The 17,004-nt window shown below is 39.6% G+C and overlaps 1 protein-coding gene across 2 annotated transcripts in view; it reads left to right on the top strand.

The window, feature by feature from the left end:
• Positions 1-17,004, top strand: part of LOC144686640 (cytoplasmic dynein 1 intermediate chain 2-like) — a 95,044-nt gene that overhangs the window by 28,570 nt on the left and 49,470 nt on the right. The window contains exon 4 of one of the 2 annotated variants that reach the window (XM_078552104.1): positions 3,812-3,899. The exons of the other annotated variant lie outside the window; for it this stretch is intronic. Within the exon in view, the coding sequence (XP_078408230.1) occupies positions 3,812-3,899 (88 nt within the window). The remainder of the gene's footprint in view (positions 1-3,811; positions 3,900-17,004) is intronic. 2 annotated transcript variants of the gene reach the window in all.

Genomic DNA, 17,004 nt, shown 5'->3' with positions numbered 1-17,004 from the left:
GCCAGCCAGCCAATCTCTATCTCTGCTGATATGTTACCCCCTACACCATGAGCTTTTATTTTCTGCAGTAACCTTTGATGAGGCACCTTATCAAATGTCTTCTGGAAATCCAAGTACAGCACCTCTACAGGCTCCCCTTTATCCACAATGCATGTTACTCCTTCAAAGAACTCCAATAAATTGATTAAACATGATTTCCCTTTTACAAAACCATGCTGAATCTTCCCAATTACCTTGAGTTTCTCCAAATGCCCAGCTATATCCTCCATAATGATCAATTCATGCCTCATCTTCCTGTCACTCCTAGCCCCCATACCTCTTTCTCTTTAGACTACTTGCTCAATTCATGTATCCGCCCCATCTTTTCCTCACTTCCTTGTGCTTCCATTTCCACTTAACTTTGCTCCCTACCTATTCTAATTTGCTCTCCTTGTTGACAGGCCTTGAATCATGCCTATAGTTGTCCCCAAACTCAAGATCCCATCTTTCTACTTAATTCCTCCTCCTTGTGTTCCTTTACCCTCTATCTTTGTTTACTCTCTTCACTGCCCTACCTCATTAATCTCACCAGAATCCTTCTCTACTCTCATGTCTGTACTCTGCTGTTTCATTTACATAGTTCTCTTCTCTCATCCCCTGTATGCTCTGTTGCTCCACAGCCCTTAATTCCCTCTTTTTTTCTCTCCACATTATGTAACCCATTCTCGTCTCACTTTCAGCTTACTTTACCCTGGCTATCCCCACTGACGGCCTCCTCTGTCTCCTCCGTATGTACAGTCCTATGTCTCCTATCACATTTCCCCTTTCCCAGTATTCTTCCCTACCCATACTATTCTTCCACAGTACTGTGAACAAAGCCGGGCTGAGCTGGTAACCCGTAATTTTTTTAAGGTGTTCATAGTGCTACAAATATAGCTCTTTAAACTCTTAAAACAAATTGCCTATTCTCAGCTTAGTCCAGGAATTTGCGAAGAAAGAGAACAATAGGCGTTAAGGTTCATTCGGGGAGTTGAAAGGGCTGAACTGAAATCAGGTAAGGGAACAAAGGCGGTGAGCAGGACTGGGCCAGAGTTAGCACAAGCCAGGCAGGAGAGCCAAGGTGAATGATAGAGGGACCAATGAGGGAACAGGGTGAGCACAGTGTCAGAGACTGGGATGCTGAGGCTGGTAAAACAATAACTTCCATTGTGTAGCACCTTTAGCGTAAGAAAGTGCTCCAGGGCATGTCACAGGAACATAATTGGACAAAAGTTAACACCAAGCAAAGAGGTAAGCTTAATGAACAAAGAGGTAAGCTTTAAGAAATATTTTAAGAAGGAGAGAGAGTAAGGTTTATGAAGGGAATTCCAGAACATAACTGAAATACCAATGGTTGGGCAAAGGGAATGGTGAATGCATACGAGGCCAGTGTTATAGGAATGCAGAATTCTTGGAAGGTTGTAAGGCTGGAATACACTACTGAAATAGGGAAGGGGAAGGCTATGGAGAAATTCTAACATGAGAATTTTGAAGGTGTTGGTGGACTTGGGAGCCAACATAGGCTAGTGAGTACATGGGTGCCTGATGAGCTGGCCATGGTGCAAGCTTGGATATGGGCAGCAGAGTTTAGGATGATCTCATCCGCAAGGAGATTGGAAGATAGGATGCCAGTCAGTGTAGTATTGGGATAATTGAATCTGGAGTTAACAAAAACATGGATGAGGGTTTCAGCAATAGATAAACTGAGGTGGTGTGGAGATCGGTAATATTATGGAGATGGGGGAAGGTGGTCTTAAAAATTAAGAGGCTATGGAGCTCAGGTCATGTAGGATGCCAAGATTGCAGAGTCTAAAGTAGGGGCCATGGAGGAAAATGGAATTGGTGGTGGGTGAAAGGAGATTGTGGCTGGGGCCAAAGACAGTGCCTTTGATTTTCCCAATGTTTAATTGTGGGAAATTCTGGCTTAAGGGAAGTGGCGGTGAGGGAAAGCTGAGTGTTGTCATTGTACATTTGCAATCTGACTTCGTGTCTGCAATGATGTGGCCACATAGCAGCATGTGGATAAGAATTAGAAGGGACCCAAGGATAGATTCACAAGTATGACCAGATAAGTAAGAATGGAACCAAACCAGCCAGGCAGCAGAGTAGAAGTATTGGAGGATGTGGTGTAGTCAAAGGCTGCAGAGTGGTCAAGAAGAATGAATGAATGAGGGATAGTGCATTATATGCAGTGTAGCAGAGGATGTAACTTTGGTTAGGATTGTTTCAGTGCTGTGGCAGCCTGATTTGTAGGAATAATACTTAGCATGACCCCCCTCTTTGGAAAAAGAATGCCTTTATGTTGCTAGACAGTGGACTTATCTTTCCATTGCTCAGAGCTAGCATGAGCAAAATCATGGGACTTCACCTTGCATTACAGATATATCCGAGGTTATGCAAAAATTAATGACTTCAATCTCCTAATTTAAAGGAAAACAATCTAGTTTTTATTTGAAGTAAGACAGTATGGTTCAATCTTGCTTGGTTATAAAATCCTTATTGGAGGTTCATATCCATTCATGAATGGGCAGTAAAAATGCTTCCAAGTCTTTACCACCAGTGTTACTAATCAGAAGTTACAATACGTAATGAGCTGACTTTAATTTCTTTTACTTTTTTGTTCTGTTACGTTATGCTGGTTAAATTTTAAAAGTTAAGCAAAATGTAGATGAAATTCATAAAAATAGGTTTTCGATCAAAATTTACATAAAAGGTATTCATACTCTGTCCCACAAAATGCAGTCTGTTAAGTGCTTAGGTTATTTTTGTGGTCTGGAAATAACACACATGATGTCACACAATGTCAGGAGTTTTATCAGTGTAACCTTGCTTAAAATTAGTGTGGCAATATAAACTAGACATATAAATATATATATTTAAATATATCTATACCTAAATGCAAGCATGGACTGGTTGTGTCGAAAGCCTGTTTTTGTGCTGTATATCCTATGTGGTGAAATAGGTTTAAAAAAACTATTTTTGACATTTGGAAACTTGTCATCCATATTTCCTTATGTATTTTTATGAATTATTTTTGCATGTGCCATCACAGTTTCTGTATTAATATGCAAATTGTTCTTGATGTTGGCGATACAATTTTCTGTGAGTTGTTTTAATGAATCACATTTTACTTCTATTATTCATCAATTTGTAAACAAGGTATCACATTTGTAGTACCTGTTGTGTTTCAATTCCCCCAATTGCTGAAGGCACATTAGTTGAATAAAATAGACATTATCCCTTTTCTCTGACCTGTATAAGATCCTTGAAAAAAATCTTTATACACTTTATAAACAGGTGCGTGTAATATATGAATAGTATTTATTTTCATAAATTGACAGATGGATATGTTACCGGGTCTGGATATTATTTTTCCTTATGTTAAGTAGAACAAAATCTTTTCAATTCAGTGGAAATGGTGTGTAATAGTTTTTGGTCTGTGGCGATCTGTATAAGTCAGCAAAAGGGATAGTGCATGTTGTGGGCCCATTGAAAACCAGCAGGATACTGTTTTGCGTTCAGGGAAAGCATGACTAAAGTATACAGATGATTCCCAAATCTACTTCATCCACAGACTGACTGCATACACTGTAAAGTGCATGAAAACACCGCATGGAATTTAACTTTGGCTTTTCCTTTTTCTCTTTTAAATTTCATTTCATTCATGTATTTTTCTTTCATGCCATCACGTTTGTTTTATTCAATATTTCATGTTAAATTAATTTTGAAACATCATTACCAGTGCATCCACTACGGGTAGTAACAGCGGATACCTGTCTGTTTCACTATTTAGTCCCTCCTACATCTCCTCCCTCAAAATCAGTGAGTACACCAAGCGAGGCTGGAAGCCAGGATTCTGCTGATTGCACTCTTGGGGCAAGGTATGACCACTTATTATGTTTATCTTTTACTTTGTATTTTCTATAGTGCCTGTACAGTGTAATTTCAGCTGTATGCATGAATTTTATAATTTTACTGTCCCAAAAACATCATGTAAGTGTTGCCGCTTGACTCTTTCTCATCAAATGCGTATACTTTCCACCCTTATTCCTTTTTTCAATTTTCAGAGGCTATCTGTATGATTTGCAGGTGGTTGTAAATGGCATTCTTCAACCAAGCCATCTGCTGCATGATGCTTAGCCTAGTGCCTACTTTTATTTTAATATTTATGTTTTCTTTTCCTACTCAATCTATGGTAAAGTGCCCTGGATTTGCTTGACATCATCTTGCAATGATGAGGCTAATTGGGATCTTGAAGTTGGAACTAATTCTACTTTATTCCATGGTGCCATCTGGATAATTTCTCACGTTATATTTTGCATTTAAAATAAATTTTGATTGCATATTGCCATTAATATTCAGTTTGTATAATTGAGCACAATAGGATGAGCCTTTTGTTACCAGAATAAAATATTCCACTTCGTCATTTGCATGTTTCCTTCGACATCCCTGATAGTTTTAGATCACTATTTCTAAATTGGTTGAGTCGGAATGAAGAATACGACTGTTACATGGTGTTCGTTGGTATGTTGCTTTGTAGGTAAAGGGAACTTTTCTATGAAGTGCGTATTCTTTTTCACTTAAGAATACTCAATGCACTAAATGGGTGGTTTATGGTTTGCATGCTTTGCATGCACACAAAATATTGCTATAATGTAGATATGTCATCTCAAGTCTCTGCACCCTAAAGCCATGGAAACTGTGCCCTTTTACTAGTTAATTTTTCCCTGCTTAAAAGATTGTGCTTTCAGTTCTTCACTTTTCATCCTATTCAATAACAAGTGCATTTTTCAACTTTTCCACAGAAGTAGGTTAGATTAGACTGTCCTTATATTCTTCATAGTGTGCAGGTGATATTATGCTCCTAAACTGGTTAATCTGTTTTTAATGCTATGAATTAGATAGATACTGTATGACAAACCTCTGGAGCGTTCATTAGCACAAATGTTGTAACACTTATTAAGTCATGCAGTAGGATCGTGACCATCCTTCCCAAGTCCATTGCATTTACTTCAACTCCTCAGTAGAATCCAAGCAGAAGTGGCCCACTCAATACCAGTTACATTACTGCTGTAGATTCGTCATAATGATTGACAGAATGCTTTGCATGAAGGATCTGAATGTTGAGCAAATTTATTTATGCTCTGATTCATTACAAAGTCTGTTTGTTGGTTTTGGGGGAAGTGGAAGTGGGTTGTAGACAACACCTCTCAAATTGCAGAACCATAAGAACCTGCTCAGGAACTTCACCATTGCTTGAGTTGGTAGACAACTGGAATGGAGGAAGATGGTGAGAAATTTGGTCAGGGTTGGTTTCAGTTTAGAAGCGTTCAACATGTTGGTCACTTAGCCTTATGAATACGCTGCAGAGGGAAGAAGTAGAATTCTTCCTTCAGATCTTGCATAGAGTCATCAACTTTTAAGGCATTGCTCATGCTAATTTCACTGTGAACTGAGTCTGAGATTATAGGATGTATAAGCAGTTGCTGCAGTACAGGATCACTGAAGCAGACTGGGAGGAACTCGTAGCAGGTCATGATCACTGTGAACTAGACCGGGAGGAGTGTGCAGCAGGGCGGGATCACCGCACAGCAAGTCGGGAGGAAAACAAGAAAATGGCAGAAGCGTTGAACAGGTATTTTGTGTCTGCCTTCACTGTAGAAGACTCAGGAAATGTCCCAAAGATACTTGAAAGTCGAGAAGTGAAAGGGGGGAGGAACTTAAAACAATCAAGATTACCAGGGAAAATGTACTGGGAAAACTATTAGATCTGAAGGCTGGCAAGTCCCAATGACCTGTTGGCCTGCATCCCAGGGCCTTTAAAGAAGTTGCTGCAGAGATAGTAGAGGCATTGGTTATAATCTTTCAAAATTCCTTGGATTCTAAAAAGGTTTCAGCAAATGTGACACCTTTATTCAATGAAGGAGGGAGACAGAAAGCAGGAAACTATAGGCCTGTTAACCTAACATCTGTCATAGGGAAATTGGTAGAATCTATTGTTAACAGGTATTTTGCATCAGTCTTCATTATAGAGGATACAAGTAACATCCCAGAAGCAGCTATATATCAGCAAATAGAAGGGAGGGACGAACCCAGGAAAATTATAATCACCAGAGAAGTGGTACTGAGTAAATTGTTGGAGCTGCAGGCTGACAAGTGCCCTGGCCCTGATTGACTTCATCCTCGAGTCTTAAAGGAAGTGGCTAGTGAGATAGTTGATGCATTGGTTTCAATTTTCCGAAACTCCCTAGTTTCAGGGAAGGTCCCGTTAGATTGGAAGATAGCAAATGTAACCATTATTCAGAAAGGGAGGGAGACAGAAAGAAGGAAACCACAGGCCAGTTAGAGAAGCTATTATTAAAGAAGCTATAGCAAGGTACTTGGATAAGCTCAAAGTAATCAGACAGAATCAACATGGTTTTGTGAAAGGGAAATCATATTTAACCAACTTATTGGAGTTCTTTGAGGAAGTAATATGGGCTGTGGGTAAAGAGGAACTGGTGGATGTATTGTACTTAGATTTCCAGAAAGCATTTGATAAAGTACCACATCAAAGGTTATTGTGGAAAATAAAAGCTCATGGTATAGAGGGTAACATATTTGTGTGGATAGAAGAATGGCTAGCTAAAAGGGAGCAGAGAGTAGGCATAAATGGGTCTTTTTCAGGTTGGCAAGATGTAACGAGTGGTGTGCCACAGGGATCAGTACTGGGACCTCAACTGCTTACAATTTATATAAATGATTTGGATGAAGGGATTAATGGGATGGTTGCCAAATTTGCAGATGACACAAAGATAGGAAAGTAAGTTGTGAAGAGGGCATGAGGCTACATAAAGATATAGATAGGTTAAGTGAGTGGGCAAAGATCTGGCAAATGGAGTATAATGTGGGAAAATGTGAAATTGTTCATTTTGGCAGGAAGAATAAAAGACAGGCATATTATCTAAATGGTAAGAGATTGCAGAGCTCTGAAATGCAGAGGAATCTGAGTGTCTTCGTGCATGAATTGTAAAAGGCTAGTATGCAGATACAGCAAGTAATTAGGAAAGCTAATAGAATGTTATCATTTATTGTAGAGGAATTGAATACAAAAGTAGAGAGGTTATGCCTCAGTTATACAGAGCACTAGTGAGACCACATCTGGAGTATTGTGTACAGTATAGGTTACCTTAGTTAAGGAAGGATGTAAATGCGTTGGAAGCAGTTCAGAGAAGGTTTACCAGACTAATACATGGAATGGATGGATTGTCTTATGAGGAAAGGTTGGATGGGTTAGGCTTGTATCCGCTGGAGTTTAGAAGAGTAAGAGGCAACTTGATTGAAACATATAAGACCCTGAAGGGTCTTGTCAGGGTGGATGTGGAGAGGATGTTTCCTCTTGTGGGAGAATCTAGAACTAGGGGTCACTGTTTAAAAATAAGGGGTTGCCCATTTAAAACAGTGATGAGGTGAAATTTTTTCTGAGGGTCGTGAGCCTTTGGAGCCCTCTTCTGAAAAAGCAATGGAAGCAGAACCTTTGAATATTTTTAAGTCGGAGGTGGATAGATTCTTTGTAAGCAAAGGAGTGATAAGTTATCGGGTAGGCAAGATGCAGATTTGAGGTTACTATCAGATCAGCCATGATCTTATTAAATGGTGGAGCAGGCTCGATGGGTCGAATGGCCTACTCCTTGTTCATATCTTCTTAAGGAGGTTATAGCAAGATACTTAGAAAATCATAACGGGACCAGGCAGAGTCAACATAGATCTGTGAAATGGAAATTGTGTTTACCTAATTTATTTGAGTTCCTTGAGGCAGGAACAGGCAAGGTGGCTAAAGGGGAACCTGTAGATAAGATGTACTTGGATTTCCAAAAAGGCATTTGATAAGGTGCCAAAGGTTACAACACAAAATAAGAGCTCATGGTGTAGATGATGTATTAGCATGGATGAAGGATTGGTTAGCTGACAGAAAGCAGAGTGTAGGGATAAATGGGTCTTTTTCAGATCGGCAAGCTGTAGCTAGTGGATTGCCACAGGGTTTGGTGTTGGAGCCTCAACTGTATATAATCTATAATCACTGACTTGGAGGAAAGGATCAAATCCATGCTAACTAAATTTGCTGCTTACACCAAGGTAGTTAGGACTGTAAGTTATCAAGAGGAACTTGAGAGACTACAAAGGGATATAGATAGTTTACTTGACTGGGCAAAAAGTTTGCAGATGGAGTATAATGTGAGAAAATGTGAAATTGTCCGCTTTGGCAGCCATATACTATTTAAATGGAGGGAGATTGCAGAACTTGGTGATACAGAGAGATCTGGATGTCCTGGTACATGAATCACAAAAAGTGGTATTGCAAGTGATTAAGAAGGCGAATGAAATGTTGGCATTTATTGCAGGTAGATGGAATATAAAAGAGAAGTTTTACTGCAATTGTACGGAGGCTTGGTGAGATCACACCTGGAGCACTGTGTACAGTTTTGGTCTCCTTATTTGAAAAGGGGCATAATTGTGTTAGATTGCAGTTTGGAGAAGGTTTAGTTGACTCATTCCTGGGATGAAGGGCTTATGAAGAAATGTTGAACAGGCTGGGCCTATATTCCTTGAAGTTTAGAAGAATGAAAGTTGATCTTATTGAAACGTGCAACATCCTGAGGGGACTTGATAGAGTAGATACCTGGCGGATGCTTCCTCTTGTGGGAGAGATTAGAATTAAGGGACACAGCTTAAAAATAAGAGGTCTCCCTTTTAAGATAGAAATGAGAAATATTTTCTTTCAGACAGTCATTAGTCTGTGGAATTATCTTCCCCAGAAAGAAAGAATGAGAGGTGATCTCATTGAAACTTACAAAATTCTTACAGGACATGACAGGATAGATGAGAATAGGATGTTTCCCCTGGCTAGTGAGCCTAGAACCAGGGAACACAGTTTCACAATAAGGGGCAGGCCATTTAAGACTGAGATGAGGGGGAATTTCTTCATTGAGGGGGTGAATTTTTGGAATTCCAGAGGGCTGTGGAAGTTCAATCACAAAGCATGTTCAAGACTGAAATTGATAGATTTCTGGATACTAATGATATCAAGGAGTATGGGGATAGTAGGGAAAAATGGCGTAGAGGTAGATGATAAGCCAATATCTGCTTGAATGGCGGAGCAGGCTCGACAGGCTGAATGGCCTACTCCTGTTCCAATGGAAAGATGGTGCAGGAGAGTGGGTTTTAGATTCTTGGGACATTGGGATCAGTTCTGGGGGAGATGGGACCTGTACAGCCTGGATGGATTGCACCTAAAGAGAGCCAGGACTAATTTCCTTGTGGGGTGATTTGCTAGTGCTATTGGGGAGGGTTTAAAGTAACTTGGCAGGGGTATGAGAGTCATTAGGTAATACCAGAGAGGGTTACCAAGGTGAAAAGAATATTATGGACGGATAGTACTATAGTAGGAAATAGTAAGGTACAAAAATAATCACGATGAGTTCAATTTGGATGACTGAAATTCCAGGTCTGTTGAAATCATCAACTAATCCCACCAGCAGAATAGCAAATCCCATAGAATGATGCCTGTGATTAGCCAAAATTCCACACTGGTAACTCTAGATTAGTCAAACTTGTCTTAGCTTGTCATATGACTGCGCCAGCAAACCACAGCAGATTTAGATCACATAAGCGCAAAATCGTGGAACGCTGGGTAAGCCGCCATTTGACATCGAGATCTCTCTGTGAAAGGATGAGCAAAGCCTGCGAATATAGCCAGACCTGTGAGGAAGTTAAAAGTGTTGTCGATTGGGGAGAAGGTGAAGTTGATACAGCAAGTGGCATCATCTTCCGCACGGTAAGCGGTGAGGGTGCGATGGTTATGGCAGATTATTGGCTCCAAAATGGTCACGCCCACGTCTTGAATGAGTATGTTCCGTAAGACATTTTAACGAGGATGAAACCGGACTGTTTTACCATCTTTTGCCAGACCGCTCTTTGATGTTTAAAGGTGAAGCATGTAATGATGGAAACATGGAGCAAGGAATGTGTCACTGCTATGGTCTGTGCCAACATGGAAGGCACCAAAAATCATCTGCTTGTGGTGGGAAAGTCCAAGAAGCCATGTTACTTCATGAATGTCAAGAGACTACCTATGCAGTACGAGGCGAAGAAAACCGGCTGCAGCATTTTTGATGCATGGATCAGGAAAGTGGACAAAATGTATCAGTGAAAGAAAAGGAATATTGTCATCATTGCAGACTAGCACCCTGACATCGTTGGCCTCAAGAGCGTCAAGCTGATGTTCTTGTCTCCCAGCACCATGGCCAAGCTCCAGCCACTGGATCAGGGGGTGATTAGGAACCTGAAAACTCATGACTGGCAGCTGATCTCTCAGGTTATTGAGGCCATCGATAAGGAGCAGGAGTACAATCCAGCTGTTCTACATGCCATGCTCATGATGGAGGTGTGGAAGATGGTGAAAGAAGCTAGAATTGCCAACTGCTCCCACTGTGCTGGATTCAAACAAGTTACGACTGCACAAGACGTCAAGAATGAGGAGGAGCCTGGTGAGGCTAACCAACCTGATGGCGAGGTACTTTTCGCTCGCCTGCAGGAGGTTGGCATAGAAATTCAGCAAAGACCACCATGGAAACTTGTGAGGAGGTGGATGATGCCATAAGCAGTACAAGGGAATTGACAGATGATGCCATCATAGAAGTACGTTCTTCAATTGAGGAGCATGAGGCGTTTAACTTGAGTTTTTTGATGAGATAACAAAGAGGGTTGATTAGGGTAATGCCGTTGATGTGGTGTACGAGTATTTGATAAAGCTCCACACGTGCACTAAGAAAAAAATTTCCAACCCTGATATTTTCCAATGCAAAGCTCCTTTTACAAGTTCAGATCATTGTAAGGTTAAAACAAATTGAACAAAGACTTTTTCATACATTTACTGCTTTACTGTGTTTCTGTTTGGCATTTGACTATTATTTTTGACCGACTTCGTTGGTAAGCATATCAGGTTACCCAGAGATGCATTCATGTGGGATTGGGGCCTCTTCGGCTATCACGAAGCTCCGCTTAACTTGAATTTGTGGGCAGATCCCTTGGAATTCGGCTCATTGGGATTTTACTGCATTTGGTGGGTTCAGTGTAAGAGGGAAAGTAATAAAAAGTAAGTTAAGGTTACAATGCATGTATGTGAATACGTAGAGTATGGTAAAGCCAACTTTAATGGGGTAAGAATGGATTTGGCCCAGATAAATTGGAAGCAAAGCTTAGCGGGCAAAATGATAACTGAACAATGGGCTGCCTTTAAAGAAGAGAGAGTTCAAGAACAGTCAAGGTAAGTTCCCACGAAGGGGAAACATAGGGCAAACAAATCCTGAGCTCCCTTGATGGCGAAAGAAATAGAGATTAAGATGAAGCAGAAAAAATGTGCATACGACAGATGCTGGGTGAATAATGCAATTGAGAACCAGGCCGAATATAGCAGGTTCAGAGGGGAATTGAAAAAGCAAATAAGAGAAGCAAAGAGAGTGAGAAGAGAATGGCAGCTAATATAAAACTTCTATAGGCTTATAAATAGTAAAAGGGTGGGAAGTGGCGGGGTGGGGTCAGGCACCAAAAAAGGGATTTATGCGTGAAGGCAGGGGGCATGGCTAGTAAATGAATACTTTGCATCTGTCTTTGCAAAGAAAGATGATGTTTCCCAGAAAGAGGAGGTAGTTCAGATACGTGAAGAGTTTAAAATTGATAAGGAGGAGGTATTGGATAGGCTGCCTACTTAAAAGTTGGGAAGGCAACACGACTGGATGCAGTGCATCCAAGGATGCTGAGGGAATTGAGGGTGGGAATCGCGGAGGCACTGGCCATAACTTTCCAATCTTTCTTATACTCTGGGGTAATACCAGAGGACTGGAGAATTACAAATGTTACACCCGTGTTCAAAAAAGGGAGTTAAGCCTAGCAACTACTGGCCAGTCATTTAACCTTGGTGGTGGGGAAGCTTCTAGCAACAATAATTCGGGACAAAATTAATTACCACTTGGGCAAATGTGGATTAATTAAGGAAAGCCAGCATGAATATGTTAAAGCAAACCGTGTTTAATCAACTTTTTTTAAAATGAGGTAACAGAGGGGTTGATTAGGGTGATGCTGTTGATGTAGTGTACATTGACTTCCAAAAGGTAGTTTAATTTATGATATAAGTTATTCTATAATGTGCTGCACAACAAACTTGTGAGCAACGTTATGGCTCATGCAATAAAAGGCAAAATAGCAACATGGATACGAAGTTGGCTGAGTGACAGGAAACAGAGTAGTGGTGAATGGTTGTTTTACGGACTGGAGAAGGGTTTATAGTGGAGATATAATGGAGTTGATTATAGCAGACAAGTGACAGATGAAATTCAATGCAGAGAAGTGATCCATTTTTGTAAGAAAAATGCAGAGACACAAAATAAAGGATACAACTCTAAAGGGAATACTGAAGCATAGGGACCTGGGTGTATATGTGTCTAAATCATTGAAGGTGGCAGAACAAATTGAGAGAGTGGTTAATAAAGCATACAGCATCCTCAGTTTTATCAATAGAGGCATAGAGTCCGAAAGCAAGGAAGTTATGTTAAACTTGTAAAAACTGGTTCGGCCTCAAATGGAGTATTGTGCCCAGCCCTGGGCACCACACATTAGGAGGGACAAGAAGGTATTAGAGAGGGTTTAGAAAAAGGTTCATGAGAATGGTTCCAGGGATGAGGAATTTACTTTACATTACATTTTACAAATTTTACAAATTACGTTTACATGATTGGATTTTAAAAAAATATTTTGGGGAATATTGTGTATTGGGGAATACTATGAAGAAGGCTGTATCTGTGTGTGTGAGATTTAATTAAGCTGAGGAAGGTTACTAGAAGACAGATTGCCTGGGGGGTTTAAAACATGAAAGGATAGAGGCATTAGGTTTGTGCATTTGTAATAAGATAGGAGGAGTTGAGGTACAAGTGAATAGGTTGATCTAACATTTGCATTTTTAGATAAGTTGTGAGCTCGTTTGAATATCAAAGGGAAGTCAGAGGTGTCAAGAAAAATGTTTGCATCTTGCAGGACTTCCATGGGTAAATAGAAGAGGGTATATTACATTTTATTGACCCAAAAGCAGAGACAAAATAGAAACATGAAAGATTTTATATTCGGAAGGATTTGAGTTTCAAAAGGTGTGAGCCCAATGGAACTTGAAATGAAAGGAGGGAGAAAGATATTTTAGAGTTGCTATGGAAAGCTTGAGAGGGCTGTTAGCTTTAGCTGCGGGCTTTTAGCTATGTGAGGAAGATCTCCTGTAAACAGCTCTGGTCTGGGAGGAGATGCACTTTGAATCAGCCATCCAGTCAAGCCAGAAAAGCCTTTGGCTGCAAAAAGCAGCCTTGTTCTGAAGTTTTGGATTTCCACAGCAGAGTGGGAGAGATTTTAAGAGGTCATGTGGAATGCCCCTATTAAAGCTGCAGCAGTTTGCTTTGGGTAATGTTACTGGATTTTTATAGTTAAACATCTATAAGGGAATTTTGCCTCGACGGTGTTTACTTGTGGGTCTGACCAAGTAGAGTGTCTTTTTGGGGGAATGTTTTGTAAGATTAATTGCAACTGTAATCTTGTGTGCTTAAGTTTTCTTTTATTCTTGTTAATAAAACTTTTACTTTTAATTTTTTTTTATCCCAAAAGTGTTCTCGGACTTCTTGCTGCTGAGATCAGTACATTTTCTTCTGGTTTTCAGAATACAAAAAAGGGTATGGCCCATAAGCCAAGTTTCCCTCTAAGATTTGGTTTGTGCAGCATTTAACATCTGCTGTAGTCCTAATGATAGAAAGATTGGAGAAGTTGGGACTGTTCTCCTTGAAGTAGTCAAAATCAGGAGGGGTCTGGACAGAATAGATAGAGATAAACTGTTCCCATTGGTGGAAGGCTCAGATTTAAAGTAATTGGCAAAAGAAACGATGGCAGCATGAGGTAAAACTTTTTCATGCAGCGAGTGGTTAGGATTTGGAATGCACTGCCTGAGAATGTAGAAGGTAGGGTTTTTTGAGGCTTTCAAAAGGGAATTGGATCATTGTCTGAAAAGGAAAAATTTGCAGGGCTATGGGAAAAAGGCAGGACAATTTGAAGTAGATAAATTGCTCCTTCAGAGCACCAGCACAGGAACAATGAGCCAAATGGCCGCTTGTGCTATAACCATTCTATGATTCTATGAATTCTAGACACAGATTTGGCAGTCATTCTCCATGTTCTTTCTTAGCAGGGAAAACCAACCAGGTGGAAATACAATTACAATATCAGACTTTCCTCACTGAAGATCAGATGTAGGCTAATAAAAATGATGCTGATGGAGGGCCATTGACCTGAAATGTGAACTGTTTCTCTCCATAGATGATGCCTGATTGAGTATTTCCAGCATTTTCTGCATTTATATCAGATGCAGGCTGTTGCAATATAGCAGCATGTAGCAGTTCATGTTTTTGACAGAGGGCTGAGGTGCGTGGCTTCCATTATTTTGCCCCTCAAAATTACATGGCTGCTTTCATACTTGATAATAGTAGTTGATATGAACCTGTGAAAATGGGGTTCCAACTTCAGGGTATAGTGCAGACATATGACATAACGGTCAACAATTTACATCAACTATTTGGAACATAGGTGGTAAGTTTTCTTGAGAATTTTCAGAACTTAGTACAGGCTGAATGCATGCCTGTGGACTTTAAATGCTACAGCACTCCACTATGTTAATTGAAGAGAGCTTATACTCCCTTTATCAGACTTAACTAATCCAGTGGGACTTAAGCAGAGAGAATTAATTTGCAATTCAACATTTGGATGGGGTGACAATATAATGCAGATTGTCTCAGTTGTCTCATGAGTCACCCTAGAAAGTAGAAGATATATCTCAAATTCAAGAAATAATCATGTTTTTGGGGTCTAGACATGGAATGTTCACTTCCTTTAAAACTTCCAACTCCTGCTCTCCTTAATGGTGATTTAAAAGTATCTAGGGTCCAGGAAAAAAAAGCCTAGGGTACAGGTTAAGGGTTATTCTTTTCATGCCAAGGTTGCTTCCTTGGCATTTTGATCAAAATTTTGAATTATTGTTTTAGCAAGATGGCCACGCAGAATAGACTTTACATTTTAAGCAGTATTGTTTAGATTTGACTGCTGCATATGCCAAGGTAGACCATAGTGCAATATTGCATTTCTGCAGTGTCATGGTGACATATTACATGTGCATTATGCACATGATTTCTTCCAGAATCAATCGAGCAAAGCTGCTGTAACATGGCGGATTTGAGTAACTATACGAGGTAGTTAGTTTTTTTGGTCTAGCTGCTAAAACATCAGACTGTCAAATTTCTTCACACCTGGCAATTGTATTCCACTTAGAGCTTGCAGCCTCAAAATGTGCTTTGTAGTTTGAAGCTGTTTTGTTGTGAATGAATTTAAATCTAACTGTAACACTTCCTAATGTTATTTGTCTATAGCAGCACCTTATTAAAATCATATAATGAATTTTATGTTGAAAGTATAATTTTTTTATTCTTTCATGGGATATGGGTGTCACCAGCATTTGTTGGTACCATTCCTAATTACCCTTGAACTGAGTTGCTTGCTTGGATATTTCAGAGGGATCTGCGTCTAAAGTCACATGTAGGCCAGACCGGGTAAGGGTGGCAGATTTCCTTCCCTAAGGACATTAGTGAACCAGGTGGGCTTTTACAATAATCAAGTTTCATGGTCATCATTACAGAGACTAGCTTTTTAATTCCTGATTTTATTAATTGAATTTGAATTTCACCAGCTGCCATGGGTGGGATTTGAGCACATGTCCTCAGAACATTAACCTGGGCCTCTGGGTTACAATTCCAGTGTCATTACCACTATGCCACCATCTCACTCAATTTACAAGTACTAATTTGTGATAAATATAGGACAATTTCACATCCTTAAAAGTAAAGTTCCAGTTGATCCACTTTTATTATGTTCTACCCAATTGAGCATTCATGGAGGTACAATAGATTATTCAGATTCTGGCCAACAGAAAAGAAAAATAAAATGCCCAATAGGAGTCAATCCATAAATATTTTAAGTAGCCAAGCAGTGCTAAAACAATTGGAAGTGTTACTCACTGTTTCAGCCAGTAAGTATTGTGCGATTATTCAGTTTACTTTAATGGAAAAACCTTGTTCCTCAGGTCTAGTACATTAACTTTAAAAATGGGGGAGTGAACCATGACAAGGGTGCAAAAACAGAGACATTTTTGTTAAAGCCTGAGGCTGTAGTTAACCTACAATTATACCAGCGTCACATCTTTGCAACTGTTGTTTTTTTAAAATCCCAGCAGAGATACTCCTTACCTGTGGGGTTATGTGTTAACTCAGTTCCTGAACAAATGTTACAATTTCCTGTATACTTGTTGCATGTTTTTCAAATGGAAGCAATCTGTTAGTGCCCTACAAGGCAAGATTACACATTTGAGCTAGAACTGAACATACATTGATTTAGTTGTACAATGTTAAAGGACAATTTTTTAGCTCGAGTATAAAGCATGCAAAAAAAAAAGAGTACAGGTATGGATCAGTAGTTTCAGCAATTGTTAATGAAGAACTACAGCAAAAAAATGAGATTAAGTCTTGAAACAAAGCCACGTATTTATTCAAATCAATGAATTAAAGAGTGCAAATATATAAAATTAAATATATTTAGCAAACTAGAAATTAGGAACTCATATTACATTCAGGCAGAATAAAAGCATTTGATTGAAAATTATGCATTAACTGACTATATACATAGATTTTAATAGAGGAGATATTTGTGGGTCTGCACCCAGATGCACTGGGTCATAAGAGCATAACGAATATTGGAAAAACAGAACGGTTGGAGCAATGCTTGTAAAAGAACCTGTCAATTTTATTCCCCCAGTAATGTGTGTTTTGAACCACCTAATTTTCTGATATTCACTGTGTTCAGACAATCCATAGTGCC

Source organism: Cetorhinus maximus, chromosome 11, assembly GCF_964194155.1.
Source record: "Cetorhinus maximus chromosome 11, sCetMax3.hap1.1, whole genome shotgun sequence".
Classification (NCBI taxonomy): Eukaryota; Metazoa; Chordata; class Chondrichthyes; order Lamniformes; family Cetorhinidae; genus Cetorhinus; species Cetorhinus maximus.
Note: the sequence above shows the minus strand (reverse complement) of the source record. Positions and strands in the feature narration are given on the sequence as shown.